Genomic DNA, 19,187 nt, shown 5'->3' on the forward strand with positions numbered 1-19,187 from the left:
TTGTTCTTTAGACTTTATCCCTTTTCTTTCCTTTTCCCTTTCCAGTTACCTCACCCCTGATTACCACAGCTAGTTCTCCCTCACTCCTGGAAAAAAAAAAAAAAGCAAACACCAGTAAGTCTGCAAGAACAACAACGACGATCTCAAAAGTTTGCAGGATGGTGCTGATACCATGATTATTCTTAAGTTTATACAGAACTCCCCCTTTTGTTTCTATGGCTGATAGTATGCCAACACACACTTAAAAGCACGGGTAAGAGCTAAAGAAATTGTGAGGAGGATGGACAATTCATAAAATAGAACAAAACAGACAGGTACACTACAGAAGAAAAGCAAAACAAAAGCAATTTTTTCTTTGACTCTCTAACTTAAAGATGTTACATTTTGAAAATGAGCAGTGCAGAGGGATCACAGAATTACAGAGTAACTCGGGCCGGAGAGGAGCGCCGCAGGTCTCTATTCCAACCTTCTGCTGGGGTTGCTCGGGGCTTTGGCCAGTCAAGATCAGAGACTCTCCACGGATGAAGCTTTCACTCACACTGGGAACATTTATTTCCAAATACCCAATTGGCATTTCCCCTGTTGCAACTGTGCAGCCCTGGAAGAGTCTGGCTCTTTCTCTGCTATAATCTCCCATTAAGTAGTTGAAAATAGCAACGAGATTCCCCATTAGCATGCTCTTCTCCAAACTAATGCAACCCAGCTCCCTCAGCCCCTCCTCATACATCACATGCTCCAGCCCACTAAGCATGTACCACCTCTAATGGAGCAATAGTGTATTTGTGTACTAACTATAAGTATTATTTAATGAAATTAAATATTCTTATGTAAGAAGAATTACTTTAAAAATAAGAAATATTAATAGAGCAAAATATGGCCAGGTTAATCATTTTGCTCTGGATCCCAGAACATTAATTTAGCAGGAAATAAATAACTCCCAGCCTTTCATCTTATCTTTTTGACAGATGTTTCCCCTATATAAAGGATGGCATAATTGCTTTTGTCAGTGTTATAATTAAAATTTCTATGCAGCTGAGATACAGGTTTTAATGGTTTCCCTTAGGATTATGACAGATGTTGCCTTATTAGATCAGGACTCTCCTGAAGTAAGAAATGTCATTGGCATAATCAAGACTCTTTGTTCAGTCTCTCAAAGTAGACTGTCACAATTTGCCCAGTTACATTTGACCCTAAGGAATGAAACATATCCCACTTTTCCAAGGAGAAAGTTTTCTGAAGAGTTTGAAAGAAATACTGGAGAATCTTACTCTGGGGTAACCAGTTGTATGGTCCAGCTCTTGCTGTGGCCAGAAATAGCTGGAAAATACGGAAGGAGGGGGCCCTGACAACTGCACCACCAACAGCCAAAGCAACTATGGCTTTTTGATGGCAAAACCAATCACAGCTTAGGCACGTGGTAATGGGTCAGTTGAAATCTGGTGAGGAACTGAGAAGCAGCAGTTATCGGGCCCCTATTACAAGAAAAGTTACAACCATATGACACAAGTGTTAATTTGAAATGGGAGTTAGTTTAAATAAAGCAACATGTAACAGCAAACTTAAACAACTTTTTAAGTGCGGTTTAGGTCCCCAGCGTTCACTGAATATCTAGAGAAGTTGAGGGTGGAAGCAAAAACAAACTGCGGCTCCAGCTTGTTCTCTCCTTACAGCTGGGTGATTTACCGCTACCAAGGACTGCTGCTGTAACCTGTGAGGTGGGTGCTGCAGGACGTAGGTTCTCCGTACAGGTCCCCCGGGCACCCACAGCAGGACAGCTGCCGGACAGACACACCGCAGCTTCCTCCCTACCGGAGCACGCAGTGGGACAGACGGCAGAGAGACAGGTGTCACACCAAGATGCCGTCAGGACACAGCTCCAACACGCAGCCAGGCTGGGGAGCTGGGGAGCACGCGTGGATCCCCCCAGCTGGGTGCACCCAAAGTGTTTATCACCACACAGAAGTCAGTGGTAGGTTATGTGGCAAGAGAGGCAGGGAAGTTAGATGGCTCCAGTGACCACGGAGCAGAGTAAGAAAAGCCACCCATGCCTCCTCTCTGCTTGTCCACCGAGTCTCTCCAACCCCTCAGGAAGAACTCATTTTAACAAAATAAATTTAACAGAAAGCTACTTTATAGTTTCTTGGCACAGGGCTCCTCGCAACTTTCCAAGGACTACCGATTTTTTTCAAGGTCTGAGCAACGCCAACTCTGTTTTACTGACTGTGGCGCTTGGATCTGCAATTCAGAAGATGAAACTGCCGGTACAGCTTTCACATCGCATCTAGTTTATATTAAGAACTCCTCAAAATAATTGCAGAAGATGCAACGTGACATAATTGCTGAATTTCCACAGTAGCGAGTGTCACAGTTTACTTACGAAAATAGACTATTTATACAGATGCTTGGATTTTATGGGTTAATTCTCCTAATCTTATCTATCTCGAGGACAGGTATTAATTAAAAATAAGCATGGAAAGCATCCAGCTTTAATTATCGCCTGTATAGCAAGGGAGAAATAAAATAAATCTGTCTCTCTGAATGAGCTAGAACTGCCTTTTCCTCTCCCCACGCCCAGCAGCACCAGGCAGGGAGGAGGCGTCGGGGCCGGGGGAAGGGCCCGGCCGTGGGGCAGCCCCCGCGGGCCGAGAGAGACTCGGCCGGTACCGGCGCAGCCACCAGCGCAGCCGTAGCGACGACGACAACAACCGGGTCCGCGGCGGCGAGGGGGGCCGGGCTTACGGGGAGGCGGGTCCCGCCGCCGCCACCTCCCCCCGCCCGCTGAAGAGCGCCTGCGAGGGCGGGCGGCGCGGCACAGCACAGCACGGCTCGGCTCGGCTCGATACAGCGCGGCACGGCACGGTACAGGGGCAGGCGGCGGCAGCAGCGGTTCGGCCGGCATCGCCCACGCACCCGCCGCGGGCACCCGCCTTCTCTCCCTCCTCCCGCCCCCCTTCCTTCTCTTCCTCCGGGACTCTCCGCTGGGATCAACCCGCTGCTGCTGCTGCTGCTGCTGCCGCCGCTGTTGTTGTTGGCCGGCTTTGCCACATCGAGGATATTTTGGCTCCTGGAGAGGCAGCGGCGCCTTTTTTTTTTTTTTAATTTCTTTTTTTTGGACTCTGTGTGTGGCCCCGGTGCCGCCGCCGCCGCCGGGTAGGGACGCAGAGGAGCAGGCGAGCGCCGGGCTCGGGGGCCAGGTGAGACGGGGGCGGCCGCGGGGAGGGGGGCGGCTCGCCGGCACGCACGGACCCGCTCCGCCGCCCGGGGTCTCGGCGGCCGCCCGGGGAAGCCGGGCATGGACCCCGGCGGGCGGAGGCGCGGCCGGGGCCCCTGAGCGACCTCCCCCGGGGGCGATGGCGGGAGCCGGGGCCGGGGAGCGGGCAGACCCCGCGGGCGAAGGGGGCGGCGGTGCCCGGTGCCCGCCCAGGAGGGGACCCGCGGGGCTAAGCCGGGAGGCGGGAGGGACGCGTTCGAAGCGGCGGTGGCCGGGGATGGATGCCTTGTGGAGGCGCCCGGGAGGAAAGGGTTAATGGGCAGCGCGCACTCTGGATTTGGTTAGTACTTTAAAGGGACTTAAAAAATGCTGGGCTGTATGATCTCCCCTTCTAACTTTTATGTGGGCGAGTGTGTCATATGTGCGAAAAGTCATAGCAGCTCTCGGTTATCTCTCTCATCGGTACGCGGGGAGCCCAACAGCCGCACCGGGGGATCAGCGCTCCCAAGGCAGGCGGCAGGCGGGTGTCTCGTAACCTATTGGTACGAGATTTTTTTTGTCCGAAAAATTTTGCATTTAAAAGCAAACCAACAAACAGACACTCCCTTCCCCCTACCCCCCCCCCAAAAAAAAAAAAAAAAAAAGCCGAAAACTAAAACCCAACAACAACCAGCCAAGATGTTGCAGACACTGGCATGGTTTAGTTCTCCATGTGGATGATTCCCTGCTGAATCCAGCTGTGGGCAAGCACCTGGCTATTGCTGAAAAGAAGTTGATCAGAATTCAGGAGTATTAGTTAATAAGTGCCTGATCCTGTTGACCCTGTTCTGGTTCACCCACTCAGCTATGCGGGGGTGTTGAAGAAGGTGTCCTGCCAGTTAAACCAATTATAGCCGGCAAGTAGCAGTCATCAGCATTAGTGGAGGAGTTGGAAGTGAGGCCCAGTCACACAGTGCCGAGCTGTAGTGTCTTGTGTGAACTTAAACAGCAGCTAAGTCCAGCAGAAGGCAAGCTTTAACCCTTTGTGTCATGAAATATTGCCTCTTCAGCTCTGCTTGTCTTGCAGCATCTCTTGTACGTGTTTCGGATATCAGGGGTGGAAACTTGTATTGCAGATGGGGAGAAAGCTGATGGATGACAAGCAAAGACTATAGAAATTCATAACAACATGGGAGATTTGGTTGGAGGAAAACCAGACTGTTACAAAACATGCTAAAGATTTTCATGTGTTATTAGATAGGAGTTCTGATGCCTGTTTTTTCACAAGCTGTGTAGTGCACAGGCAAGGCCACAGAACAAACGAGCAGCCTCGCATAGAGAAACAGTGACTTGGGTTAATGAGCAATGCTATGTAATGAATAGGATAAAGGATAACCCTTTTGTCTTAAGACCCTAAACATTTCTAAAGAAACGAACAAACAAAATGCACCAGGAAGGAGAGAATCCCTAGTCAATGGGGAAGTTCCTAACAGGCTTTGTGTAGAGGCCAGGATTACACCTGAGAGTGTCGGAAATCTTATTTGTAATCCTAACTGAGGATCAGATCTAAGCTTACTGAATACGTGTAGAATGTTTTCACAAATTTTTTCCGATTGGTAAGGCCTAGAGCTAGTTATTCCTAGATATCAGAGCAGATTTCAAAGGCAAAACAAAGGGTGTTAGGAATAGCCATATACTTTTTTAAAACTCTAGCCGAATGCAAGGATAAACAGTTGTTTAAACTGTGGCAAGTTTAATGAAAAGATTAGGATGCTTACTGAGTGAGACTCATGCTGTGTAAAATTCTTTGTTGCTCAGTGAGATGTGTAATTTAGATCAAATATTTGTACATGCTATTTGAGGTAAAAACCATCCAGCAGATTGCACTTTTGGGTAACATCAATGAAGTGTAAGTCGACTATTCTTTTCATACTCAGTTGATTTATTTTATTTCAATGATAAACCTCATACAGCTAATAAGAGTGAAGTTGAAATAGGCCTTTCAGGTTAAGGACTTGGGATTTTAAAGTGATGGGCTATGTAAGAGGATGAAAGAGTCCCTTGTCTTTGGCTGTTGGATATTTTTCTTTTCTTCTTTGCTTATATGGACGGCTTTTGTATGTGTCATCATTTTAACAGGCTAAGCTCATTTTATTAAGGTCTTATTTGCCATCTTTTTCTGAGTTTAAGATTGTATTTTGTTTTCTCCTTGTTTTAACATGGCTAGGAAAAGAACTCACTTGTAACAAGTGATCACAGTTTTGTGGAAATATTAATAGTGTCTTATGTGACTATTTAAATACAAATGCACGTTTTCAGACAGTTTCTGTGGAGCAAGAGAGTTTTAGCCTAATGCTGTGAAAAAGGAGAAGGAAAATTGTTGAGAGGCAGCTTGCCACAGTGTAGTCTGATAAGGTATCGTTCACCGACACCTGAATTACAGCATCACGATAAACCTGAACAATGGCCATAAAACAGGCTTTATTCCTTATGTTTGATCTCCCTCGTAGGTCAGTAAAAGGATATGAATCTTATCGCTCTTTTCCTTAAGTTATATGTAGGAGAACAAGTTATACATGCCACACACAACCCCATTCCTGGTAATACAGGCAATATGATATAGCTTTGACTTTAATAGCGTAAACATATTGATGGTGGTCCCATTATCAATTCTTTTTAAAAGAGTACTTTAATGCATAAATCCTTTTCAATTAAAATGTAGGCCTTCTAAAGCTTTATAAAAATGCTAATCCCATGTTTACAAAATGTGCAAGACAACATGATTTGGAGATGCTTTGCCTAGTAAAGGCAGCGGGTTGCTAATACTGGCTATTGGCTTCAGTAATTATTCATAAAAGGGTGAAAGGGGTGAATGTTAGTTCATGAAGGTGTATCATGGTGAGCACTCTCTCACTTCTCTTCCTTTGAAAGCCAAAGTCCAAAGTGAATCATGGCACATGAGCAGGACTATAGTAAGCAAAAGTAACACAAAACTGAATGTTGAAGATAATGGGTGAAATCTGGGCAATAACTCAAAGCAATACATACTTGGTGGCCAAAGGACTTCTGTAGGCTTTTCAGACTGACAGAATAAGGTACTAAAAGCCCTCATATCACGTTTTAGATGCTAATAACCCTCCTGTTTGCTCATTTCATAAAACTTTAACACCAGTGATGCTTGCAGAAGGTCTTCCAGTTAAAAAGCTGCTTAAGCAAGATGGGAATTGTGCCCTGTGTGGATGGGATGTGAGCAATGAGAAGGAATGCTTTCCCCCTGTCTCATTCCGAGAGCTGTTCCGTAGCCTGTACTGAAGCAGTGAGGTACATCTGTTACCGTGCTTGCTTCCTCGGTAACAACATTTCTCATGTGACCCCTCTCCTTTTTCAGATGAGTGATTTTGGGATCAGGAACATGGATCAAGTAGCTCCTGTGTCTAACATGTACAGAGGAATGTTCAAGGTGAGTACTCTTGAGCTGTCGCCTTCTAAACCCATCTGGGGCATCTCCCAGCTAATGCATTTGTTGTGTTCTTATTAATGCTAACATAGGAATTGTATAACCATGCCGAGGTGAACACAGATATTCAGATTTTAATTGCTTGCTTGTAACCTCTAATAATCTTCTGGAGTATTCCCACTGAGTTCAGTAGAGATGTGAAAATCAGAACTGGAATAGGAAGATGTAAATCTTGCACAACCTCTCCCCCAAGGAGGCTCCCCCCTTTCCATCCCCCAAATCCCAAAAATTTGAAAATAAAAGGTAGATCAGAACTGAGCTCAAATTCGTTGGAGCTGGTGGAGCTTTTGCCTAAATAAAGATTACAGGATTGGTAGTAGGGGTGGTCTTTATATCTTTAACTTGATGAGACTGGCAGGGGGCTCTTCTGATATTACTGGTTAGGTCTGATTCTTTCAGGAGCATTGTACAAAAAAAGGCGGGTTATTAGGTTATTCACTTACTACATGAAACTATGTGAAATGAAAGTCTAATACATTGTAAGAAACCAAAGGTAATTATTAAATATATTTTATCTTTAGATAGATTGTGTCTGTTATCTTGTTTTGAAAGGAACTTAGAAACCAAGGACAAACAAGAAGCGGACTATAAAGACTTGGTCTTTAATGGCTTCCCTCCTCCCCATTCATGCAAGTTGCTTTTTAATCCCAGTATTAATTTTTTACACAGCGTCGATTAATGTAAACCAAATAAGGGTTAGGAAGACACTTTCTGCTCTCAATAACTTTGAGGAACGTCCTTGTCTTGAAGAATCAGTTAGTGAGACTCTGGTATGCTAAATTCTCTGATGTTTTATGTCCCCTCTTAGCTTTTTCTCCTGCCCACAGCAACAACAAAATCCAGAAGAGATCCCCCAACTTAACAGCTGTGTGCTCTGTAACACAGTTGTTCTAAGCAGTTACTCAGTTGATATATAACTAAGTCAAAAGAGAGACCTGTATTCTACTATTTTGTAGCAGTTCACATTTCTCTTTATTTTGTTCTGTAATAATTACTCTTACATATGTTGAAAAGCCAAATAAAATCATTGCATAACTGACAGGGCAAGCAGAATTTATTCTACACTGGGTTTTTCCCCCTTTTACTACTATCAAATGAAGAACCTGCTTAAACATTAATTTTCTCCTTTTTGAAATCTGAAACTAGCACAGTATGGATTTTACTCATTCACATGCCACAACATTTTTTCCAGTGACTCAGGATAAGGGTCAGCTATTTACACAAAACACAGGAGTTTCCAGATTGTGTGTTGAAAGAGCTTGCCCCTTCTTTTAGGTACTAGCGATGAGTCAGTGCTTTAATCTAGTAATGTATAAAGAATCTTTTACTAGCAGATTTGACAATTGTTATTAACTTGTTTCATTTGGAAATGAGCCTTTCCATGGGTTCTCTTTGACTCTTCCCTTGCATTGTGGTGGGTACCTGAACCAACCGTACACAATTTGCCTGCTGGTCAGTGCTCAGTGGAGATTTCTGAACCCAGTTAACACCTAGTTTATTTTATGAGCTTTTTCTTCTGTGGAATCTATGCTTTCATAATGTATGTACTAGGATGCATTGCAGTTTGTTATAAAATTATTAACCCTAGAAAGAAACTAGGAATCCTATAATTTAGGGAGATTGGGGAGGGGGATGACACTCAGCACATAAAAGGCACCTGGTGCAAAAAGACGCCAAGCTACTGGCAACTTTGTGCTGAGATAAAAAGGCAAGTTAGGGGATGTGAGAAAACATAAATACCTATTTGCTATTCCAGAAACATAGTTCAGGTTGCTTTTGCATCATACATGAATACTGCCCTGAAAAATCTTTGCCTTGTCCTCCGCTAAATCCTCTACCTTGGCATAAGCTGGCAGACCAGTGGATGCCTGAAGGAAATAAGCATTTGCAAGCTGCCTTTGTCTCCAGCTCCCTGAAGTGCAGTAGCTGCCGTGAACGTGCTGCAGCTCTCCAGAGCAATGTTCTATCCAGCCTGTAAATATCTCAGTGGCAACTTTTATCCATCCGTGCCTCTAGATATTACAGATGCTGTTTCCTTGTGACTAACAGACAAGTTGCATAAGTTATTTTTAAAGTTATTTCCTTCTCTGTTAATGTTCCCTCTGCCCCCCCACCCTGAAGACTAATGTGGCTGGAGGGGGAGATCTAGTAATAGTACTTTGTATTTCTAGCATACACATTGACACAAGTCAAGTTTGAAGGAAGTTAGATTTTCAGAATATGACAATATTTACTGAGCGTTGTCAATATATCGGTAGAATCCATGTTTATATGGAACAGTTTTATTAGTCCTGTTTATCCCTTTCCGTGTAATGAAACTAGCAGTGTTTCACTGAGCATCTGAGCACCTGAAAGACTGCAGAATGTAGTGGCTGGCAAATCCAGTAACTCGGAAATATAAAAGTCACAGCAAAGGATTAACATCTTTTCTCAAGTCCTGTAAAGCTGGCTGTATAGCTTCAAGTGATGTGGTTCGGATTAAATTTTTCCTGAAAAACAAAAACAAAGCTGCATAAATCTACGGTAGGTCTTGCACTGGCAGTTGTTTTTCCATAATTTACTGGTCCTGCCTCTGCCATCAAGTACTAATCAGATGGATTGTCAGTTTAAAGGGTTAAGGAAATAAGAATTTCTTTTAAATATATCTGGAAATAAAAAAATATATATCTATACACAGACATGCTTTCTCTGTTGTTAAAAGCCTCAATTACAGGAATACTAAGAATAGCCTTAGTCGGCTTTACTGTAACCTGCAGAACATGCCACCCACCTAGTGCTGTGGTCTGAATGTTAGTTGTTTTGTATTCCTGTACAAGAAGCTATGCTATCATTGTGTTTATATTTCAAAGGCACAAGTTAGCTGATTCGAGGTAGTGGTTGTGCGTGATCTCCAAATCTAGGAAACCTAACCCAGCCACTTCCTAGCAATGAATTTGACAGCGCCCTAGCAAAATGCTCATGTTGTTTTTTTATTTATTCTGTTGCTTTGCAGCGTCAACCAGCATTTGACACCTTTGATAGCTCAAACTCTCTCTTTGCTGGATATTTTTTCTCACTAAATGAAGATCAAACACTTCAAGAAGTGCCAACAGGATTTGATTCCACTTCTTATGGTAACTCTTCATTTTATTTCTGACTGGACTAAGGAACATACTCTTAACAAGTGCAACATGGATTTCCCCAAAAAGAAGTGGTTTAGTACACAGACTATTAGCCCATACTTGATTTTATCCATGTGAGTTGCTCTGCTGACAGTTGCTGTTCTCTGTGCTGAAAAGGAATGGGAACTGGGATTCAGTAGCCTAGTAGACTGGCAGTCCATGGAAGAAGACTTAGTAGGTATTAAAGCAGAGCTAAGAGAGTTTAAATCTTTTTTTAATTAACACCCAAATTTATTATGTGTATTTAAACTTATAATTATGGCTGAAATGTTGTAGGTATTCTGCAAGCTCTTTTCTTGACCCTCTGGTGTGAAATCCCAGAACACAAAATCTTTGTTCCCTTTCACTTCCCTCCCCCCTGTTTTGTTTTATTCCTTACCTTAAAACAGGGGTGGGGATGTTTACAGATCCCTTTTTTGGGGGAGTGTGTGTGTACACAGGACAGTACCTACTAAAAGTTGTCTACAAATCCTTGCCTAAAATCCCTGACAAAACAGGGCATTTTGTCCAAAATATAGCTATTTTACCAGATGCTGCCTTTATCTCCCCTTAGGGAAGGGGAAAAAAAAAAAACCTCAAACCTCTGAAAACCACCAGTCCTTTGTTCCACTGTGATTCTAATCAGCCACCCGTGCTGGTCAGCAAAGCAAGTCCTAGCAGATATTGAGGATGGGTGTGGTAAAAACATGAAGCTGGTAATGAGCTCCACTTGCTGGGTCAAGTGGAGCCTGTAGATAGTCTAGGAAAACGAGAAGAGCTGCACAGCTTCGTGAACTGACTTGAAGTCTGTCAAGTTCATCACCTTTACATACCCTGCCACCGTTATATGCCTCAAACGTAGCGGAGCTCCTTCCAATGCAACCTGCGTGTGAGTTCTCAGTCTCTCAAATGTTCAGGGATGCAGTAGCAAGTTGGTTAACGTTTTCCTCAAATTACCCCTAGCTTAACGATACCAATCACAAATGAAATATCAATGAAATGTTTCTTCATCTGAAACATCTAGGCAGTGTGGTTGCCTTTCTTCAACTCAGAAGCTCTTTCAGAGTAAAATGAGGCATCTTCCGGTGGAAATTGCCCAATAAGAAAGGCTGAGTGACAGCCAAATTTGTCCTTAAAATGGAATGTACTTGCAAATTTAAAAATCAGTTAATCACATTAGTAATTTATACTGGCCTAGAGTGATGCTGACTTTGGATTTTGTTGCATTATTTAGACACTGGATACCTGCTTATTACCAGTCACACTTGTTTGGTTCAGATGATAGAATAATCTATCGCACCATGTAATTGGGTGATTGAGAGATGCATGGGAAGGTCTGATATAAGTATTGGGAAGCAGTCCTAAATAGTGTAAGCTTGTTCTTCACAAGCCTACTTAGTCAGTTACTTAGCTCTCAAACTAAATGAAGACTGTCTGGACTTACAAGGAAGTCTGAGGTCAAACTATAGGTGACAAAATAGGAAAAAGCAGTCTCATATTTCCGTTTTTTTTTTTTTTTTAAAAGAGTAAGGGTAAAATTTCCCTGCAACAAAGGCACTTTATGTAACTACTAAGAGTAAATGATGATCTATATCATGGAAAGCTACAAAGCTTTAGTTTAGCATGATGCAATTTCATCAGAGCAGTAGCACAGAGATTTTAGTATTGATATATTAAGTCAAAGACTTTACATATCAGAAAATGGATCTACACTGTTTGTTTCTGGTTTTAAAATATTGAGGTTTTAGCATCCCTTTCTTATTTTTCAAATAGCACAGCAAAAACCTGTCACTCCTTTAAATGGCCTAAAAGTTAATGTATCTTCTTTTTCCCTTCCACCCCTTTTCTTTCTTGTAGAGTCGAACAACTGTGAATTGCCTCTGTTAACCCCATGCAGTAAGGCTGTGATGAGTCAGGCCTTGAAAGATACTTTCAGTGGTTTCACAAAGGAACAGTGTCGGCTGGGTATCCCAAATAGTAAGTGTTTTCTATTTATAAGCCCTTTTTTTAATGCTAAGGAGGACGCTGAATAGCGGCTCTTTCAAAAGAGAAAGAATGATGTCAGTAGGAAATACAAGAATGGATCCTATGTGAATCTGCCACAGCTTGACTTGGAAAGACCAGACTTGCTGGTATTAAAAATGGGTGCATGGAGAGCTCATGCTTTGGCAGCATAAGAGAGAATCAAGTAAGCCGAGGACATCTCTGATTACAAGTGAATGCAGAAGGAAAATAGAGGACTTTGTTGTTGTTGTTGTTGTTTGGTTGGCTTTTTTCCTTTTAAATTCAAGAATAAATTAATTCTGAATTCATTCAGAACTAAGTAACGTGGGTTAACGCATTCTTTTTTTTTTTATTCACTGCCTTCTAATGAAGATTATTTGACAAAGGCCAGGAGTTATCTCTAAATATTGGATACTTTCTGTCTTGCAGATCCCTGGCTGTGGACTGAACAGCAAGTTTGCCAGTGGCTTTCATGGGCTACCAATGAGTTCAGCTTGGCAAACGTGAACTTCCATCAGTTTCTTATGAGTGGTCAAGACTTGTGCAACCTGGGCAAGGAGCGTTTCCTGGAACTGGCACCTGACTATGTTGGTGATATTCTGTGGGAACACCTGGAACAAATGATAAAAGGTAGTTACAGAGCCAGAAAGAGCTTTTATTTTAAGGCTCTTCTAACAGAAACAGGACTCTTTCAACACTTGTTTGACTATGAAGGGCTCTTACTACATATGAAAACTCAAAATGAACTTTAAAACTTGGTTAAAAAAAGCATTGTCAGAGCTATTAATGCATCCTTTGTACGCAAAGCACTGATGCAGATACCTGCAGAAATCATTCCATGTTCAGGCTGAATACCTATTGCAGTCAGGTTTTATTTGGAATAATTGTTGAAATAAATGAGATCAGGATAAGGCTACTGTAGTACCCCATTAAAAAAAAAAACTCATAACCAAGAGTTGGACAAAACTTGTTCACTTACCACAAGTTTCCGATTTTGTTCCTTTAATGTAGTGTTTTGAGGTAATTCAGTGAATGAATGTAAAGAAGTCAAAGACACCTAAAGGTGTCTGAGCAATACTATCAGTGTTCACCTAAAACCCTACATGCAGTGCCCTGTGAGTTCCGTTGGCTTTGTAGTGTAGCATTCAGTATTTGCATACATTAAGGACTTGGACCTTAAAGCACACTGCAATTATTGTTTCTAAGTTTGATGTTAAAATTCAATTGGTATGATGGTTTTCAAGCCTATTGGAAGTTGGTTGTTTTTTTTGGTGTGGTGGTTTGGTTTGGTTTTTTTTTTTTCACGAGTGAGAGTGCAATGTAGTGCATTAGTAAAATTTATGTGAATGATGACTCCAAAATATTCAAGAGAGTCAGAGGTATTTTGTGGTACACAGGTCAGATTTTTAAAACAATAAAAATTTTCTTTTTTTAATTTTTTTTTTCCCCCCTCTCCCCAGACAGCCAAGAGAAAACGCAGGATCAGTATGTGGAGAACTCTCATCTCACCTCAGCTCCTCACTGGGTCAATAATAATTCCTTAAGTAAGTATTTTAAGAAATTTGACATTCTAAATCTCTTACATTTATTCTAAGCATGTCACAGATCGCTGTTTTTTGGGGTTTTTTTGGTTTTGGTTTTTTTTTTTTTAAAAAAAGGAGGGGGGCACCAAAAGAGTTACTGTGCTTGAGGAGAACACTTCAGTTGCTACAGTCTTCTTTCCTAGTGTTGTTTAATTGTCATCTAATTCATATAGGAAATCTTTTGAAGAGCAAAGCCTTTGAGAAAATCAAATTTCCTCTTGGTATGCCAAAGTCTACATCTGTGGAGCAGAATGACCACTCCTACCTCTAGCAAACCGACTCAAAAACTAGCATCACCAGGGACCAGCAGGAGTTATGTTCAGGCCTTTTTTGAAGACTGTGGAAGCGTAATAGAGCTCTTGAAAGTGTATAGGATGCAGCATGAGTTTTCTCAGATTGTTTGATTGGTGTTGTATTTCATTCTACCACAGTCAATCTCCAGCTCAACCTTATTACATCACTTAATGATGAAGGCCTTACTCAAAACCACTTAAGCTGTTCCAGCTTTTTCTGTAGCCCTATAGTTTCCTTGAAGAATAAACAGTAAACATATTTGTGGTCAGCAAGTTATAGAGGGAGCTCTACAGCATCAGAGTCCATTAGTGGGGGTCTTCTCACTGGCTCCAGTGGCCTTTCCAGTAGGTCTGTAGCATCTGTCACTCTGCCTTAGTTAGATTCTCGTAGGAAAATTACGCCTTGGTGGCACAAATGTAGTGATGTGCGGGAGGTGTATTAGTCTAAGGGACTGCAGAGAAAAACATCTAAATCATTCTTTTATTTCTTTCTTCAGCTGTCAGTGTAGATCAGAACTCCTATGGTATGCAAATGCCTGGATACCCTAAAGCCCTCGGTTACCCCAAACCCAATCTCCTGACTGACATCTGTCAGACTTCCACAGGACCGAATCTCCTCAATCCGGAACAAGAGTTTCCATTGTTCCCTAAAACGCAAGCAGATGCCGTCAGTGTGAACTACTGTGCAGTAAATCAGGATTTCCCAAGAAGCAATCTGAACTTGCTGATAGATAATTCTGGTGAGTCATTGTCTGCATGATAACCATGGGTCCAAGGCCGTATTCTGTATATCTTTTCCTCCTTTGAGTAATTTATATATACAAGATAGATTAAGGGCGAGGAAAGATAATCCAACGCTTTTCTCTTTTCTTTCTTTCTTTTATAAAGGTAAGCTTAGAGAACATGAATCTAGTGACAGTGGTGCAGAAAGTTACGAAAGCTCAGATTCGATGCTACAGTCCTGGAACAGCCAGTCATCATTAGTGGATTTACAGCGTGTGCCATCCTATGAGAGTTTTGAAGATGACTGTAGCCAGTCCTTGTGCCTGAACAAACCTACAATGTCTTTCAAAGACTATATTCAAGAACGAAGTGATCCTGTAGAGCAAGGGAAACCAGTTATACCGGCAGCAATTCTAGCTGGCTTTACTGGTAAGTAGTGAAGCAAAATGGTCACTCCTCTTCTTGTGTAACATCAGCATTCTCTATAAATGCATAGGTACGGTGATAAAGTTGTATAGTTGTAAGGTATGTCTTACAACTTAGAGACCACTCATGAAGAGTTTCAATTTTAAATGTTACTGAAGAAAGTCTCATAGGACTATCCATCTAAAGGAAGAACACGCAGGTACATCAGAATGCATTAAAAAAAACCCCAAATGTGCTTTTTGGCCTGTTTGAAAAAGAGGGAAACCTGGACAAAATCTCCCACACTTGGGAGTTTCTGCAGGTGTTGGCCCAACTGTTAAGACCTTGTTCCTGTAGTCCATACTAAAATCGGTTTTTCCTCTAGAACGTTAGCCAAGCCAAGGACTGTAGGACAAGCCCTGGAGCTTGAAATGCAGCTGATGTGAGGTGGGAGTGAGGGGTAAGGGATCCATATGAAAGGGAAAGACATAGCTTGTGTCAAATCCTGTGTTCCATGAAAAAGCTGACTTGTTTTAGTTTTAACATGTTTATGAGCAGATTTGTGTTACAGAGGCATAACCTTAGGTTTCTTTCTGATATTTAAAAAAAAAAAAGTAAATCACAGTAATTATAAGATCTAATCTTTGATATGGGTATGCTCACATACATTGGTTATGGTAAGAGCTTGCAGAAGTATTAACTGGTTTCTCCCCATCCCCTCTCTCACCAGGCAGTGGACCTATACAGCTGTGGCAATTCCTGCTGGAGCTACTGACTGACAAGTCCTGTCAGTCATTCATTAGCTGGACTGGAGATGGATGGGAGTTCAAACTTGCTGACCCAGATGAGGTATGTGGCTAATTGTGATGAACAAAAAGATATAGGGTCTGATCTGCCATCTGTGGGCCTAGTCTTGAATGTAAAGCATTTACAAGATCAGACGCTTGCTTAAATCTCTTCTTCATCTGCAAGTGCTTTACTGTACAGTCAGGATTGCTGTGGGATGTTTCCCCCCCTCCTCCCACCCAAGGATATCAGCATTTGCGTGTAGTTAGGAGAACATGTTGTATAGCTTGAAACTTAAAGGTAGTATACAAAACTGTTTCTCTTGATGGTGTAATACTGTAATTAACTCACTGAAGGCAGTCGAATCAACAATGCCTGGGATTGCATGAAGGCATGGGGAAAATGCACTCCATGTATCACTGCTTTTTTTTTTTTTTTTTTTTTAGATATGCAGCAAATATAATAATGCTGCTTTTAAAATATTTTGGAAACTTATAGCTTTTAGTCATTAAAAATAAATAGGATGCATTTTCAATTCTTGATACAGTTATCAGTAAGAAAGTTATTGTATTAAGAGACATGATATAAAGTCTGCTGAAGCCTTTATTTAAAAAAAAAAAAAAAGGAGACGACATTCATTAACTCCAAGGAACTTTATATATTTCAACTTCCATTTAAAGTGCTGTCCCGTACTGCTCAATAGCAAATTAGCGCTTACATGGTGTCGTCTTGAGAGAGGAGACTGTTTCCCATAAACTTGATCTCCTTAAACGCATTTTGACCCACCTACTACAAGTAGGTGTCCTTTTCCCTGATATCTGCTATTGGCCACTTCCTCATTAAGCTGCTGATAATAATTGTCTTGGAGCATGTTCAGCTGTGGGGTCAGTCACCAATTCCTTACCCGAGTTTGGGACTTCCAAAGCAAATAAAATACTCTAAGAAGGGGTTTTAATAACTGCATTTATCAGCCACCGACTAGAAGAACATGACTTGAATAAACCCTTTGCATTTTGCTTTTTGTGTTGGACCGACAGGTGGCACGGAGGTGGGGAAGGAGGAAAAACAAGCCAAAAATGAACTATGAGAAGCTCAGCCGAGGCCTACGGTACTACTACGACAAGAACATCATCCACAAGACTTCGGGGAAACGCTACGTGTATCGCTTCGTGTGCGACCTGCAGAACCTGCTGGGGTACACGGCGGAGGAGCTGCATGCGATGCTGGGGGTGCAGCCCGACACCGAGGACTGAGCCCGACGACGTGATGCTGCAGGGGCAAAGATCACGTGTTGGGACTGTGTCTGGGAACCGTCTGCGGTCAGTGCTTCTGGCTGTTCGGATGGGTGCAACTGTTGGGAAATAAGGATCTTAAACTGATTTTGTAACCAGGGAGAGCTGGAAGGAAGTGGCCTTATTTCATCAGGGGCTTCGGGTGTTGCCGTGTCAGGCACTTGAGCAGCATGGAAGTCAGCACAGACCCTAGCTCTGTCATGAAGTCATGGAAATGCTCTTGGGTTAAGCGTTTTGACTGCCTGTACTGCCGTATAAAGTGTTTTGGCTAATTACACTGCCATGTAATAATGGGTTGGCTTTAAAACCAAAGGTTGGATGAGAAACCAGTGATGCAGCAGAACTATTGCTCAGATATTTTAAAATACCATCATCCTTGCTTACATCTTATATCATGCAATTTATTTAAAAAAAAAAAAGAAACAAACAACCTAATTTATTTTAAATGAGCAGTAAGGAGAATTGATTTTTTTTTTCTAAAGCATGTATTATTATTATTACTACTCCAGAAATGTGCTGCATAGGTACATAAACACTCTGTGTCCAAAACCAGATGTAGCAACCGTTAACAAAAACAAGACCCTTTAAAGAAGGGAAGGAAAATCACACCATTTCAATATTCAGTTTGTATATATTCTGTGATTCTTTTTGAAACTCTGTAATGTTCCTATTTAACGGATACTGTATAGTGTAAATTAAACTAATTGTATGTGTGTTTTTAAATAGGATAAATGTAAATTTATCAAATGGGGTTTTTCATGTTTGTCTAGGATATACAACCTTCTGCAAATATTTAATTGGCCTGAGAGACAACATAAGTACTCAGTATGCATGCATATGGTATGCCTATGCTATGAAATTGGGGGGGGAAGGAGGGCGGGAGGGAGGGCTGGCTCAGTATTTTGTCAAGACTGAAGCTGGCAATTCTTTGTGCATTTTGGCATTTTTACAAGAACATAAAGGGATGTAAGGGGGCCTGTTTGTGGTTTCTTCTGTAATTGAAAATGGAAATATTAATATGGATAAAATTACCTTTTTTCTTTATAAATGGCATATGTTTTTCAACTTCTATGCATGTCCTTTTAAAAAAAAATTTATATACAAGCCTTATTTTTTCAGTTGACTTGTCTCTTCTTCCTGCAGTTTATCCTGTATGATGAAAATATGAACTCTATTTTTGGAAATAACTGTGACTCCTTTTCAAAGATCAGGAGAGATTTATGTAGCAGCTATTTTTACTGCAAAAAAAAAAAAAAAGAGAAAAAATTCACTGGAAAAATGTACTTTGTAAGAAAGCTTTATTTTTTATCTGAGCTTGATGTACATTTAAATGTGTTGTACAATGTGAGAGGTTTAAAAATATGAGTCTTTATTAAAACCTCTTGAACAAGAAAATAGCATGTGTGCTTTTTAATTTAGGAAGTTTCACAGGAGTTCCTTTTTTTGGTGGGTTGGTTGTTTGTTTATTTGTTGGCTAACCCTTCCCCCGCTGCCCCCCAAAACCAGGCTTAAAAGACCCCCAACGTAAACCAGCCAGACTTAGGGAGCTTGTTAGAGAAAATTCTGCAAGAGTGCATAGGCTGATGGTCTTGATGTATGCGACCGCTCTGTGTTTAGAAATAAATTAAAGTTAATTCCTTTGGGCTGTGCTTCTGAGAGAAAACTAGCTGCTCTGCACTGTGGTGTGAATCAGTCTGTGAACTGATGGGTAAATACATAGAAGAACAGAGGCCTGGTAAGACTACTTAGGCTTAAACTGTTCCTGATCCTACCCTGTACAAAGGAAGCCTACTGTCCTGTCTTTAGCTCATACTCTTCTCCATCCCTCCACCTTACAGAAAAGCAGGAAATAAGAAAGCATTTGTTCTTAAGCACATATTTAAAAAGTAGAAAATATAGTTATTAAAAAAACAAAAAAAAAGAGGAAAAAAAGGTGTGCTTCCCCTTGGCTTCTGGATCTCCCTTTCTACCAAACTGGCCATGTCTTTATCTGGCTTTCATTGTAGTTGCTCAGGTTGAGCAACAGGTTACAAATTCAGAGAAGAGTTGGGTTTTCTGAGAATGTGCCTTTGTAAATGGATGGAACTGGAAGGGTAGGCCTGCGTCTTGCAGCATGGCCGTGGTCGTCTCTGGATGTTTGCGGACGTTGTCCTTCAGTCTTACTTCTTGTAGTCCCCATGAAGGAAAAGAAGACTCCCCCATCCTTCTCGGCCAGTGCTGCAGGCCGAGATGCATCTCTGTGGGTGCTGGCCCA

At 41.8% G+C, this 19,187-nt stretch overlaps 1 protein-coding gene across 1 annotated transcript; it reads left to right on the forward strand.

The window, feature by feature from the left end:
* Nucleotides 1–2,735: 2,735 nt before the first annotated feature.
* Nucleotides 2,736–18,328, forward strand: ETS2 (ETS proto-oncogene 2, transcription factor). The gene is made up of 10 exons (XM_054801497.1): nt 2,736–3,194; nt 6,579–6,650; nt 9,700–9,820; nt 11,705–11,824; nt 12,281–12,481; nt 13,312–13,395; nt 14,225–14,467; nt 14,616–14,879; nt 15,586–15,704; nt 16,679–18,328. The coding sequence occupies exons 2-10, from the start codon at nt 6,579–6,581 to the stop codon at nt 16,892–16,894; spliced, it is 1,440 nt and encodes a 479-aa protein (XP_054657472.1). The 5' UTR covers nt 2,736–3,194; the 3' UTR covers nt 16,895–18,328.
* The last annotated feature ends 859 nt before the right edge of the window (nt 18,329–19,187 follow it).

This window comes from Grus americana, chromosome 1 (genome assembly GCF_028858705.1).
Source record: "Grus americana isolate bGruAme1 chromosome 1, bGruAme1.mat, whole genome shotgun sequence".
Lineage (NCBI taxonomy): Eukaryota > Metazoa > Chordata > Aves > Gruiformes > Gruidae > Grus > Grus americana.

What these genes read in the sequence shown, in the direction of transcription:
- ETS2 (XM_054801497.1), top strand. Translation starts at nt 6,579, where the DNA reads ATGAGTGATTTTGGGATCAGGAACATGGATCAAGTAGCTCCTGTGTCT. An exon ending in ATTTGATTCCACTTCTTATG is followed by an intron (nt 9,821 to 11,704) that starts GTAACTCTTCAT and finishes TCTTTCTTGTAG; the next exon opens with AGTCGAACAACTGTGAATTG. An exon ending in AACTTGCTGACCCAGATGAG is followed by an intron (nt 15,705 to 16,678) that starts GTATGTGGCTAA and finishes TTGGACCGACAG; the next exon opens with GTGGCACGGAGGTGGGGAAG.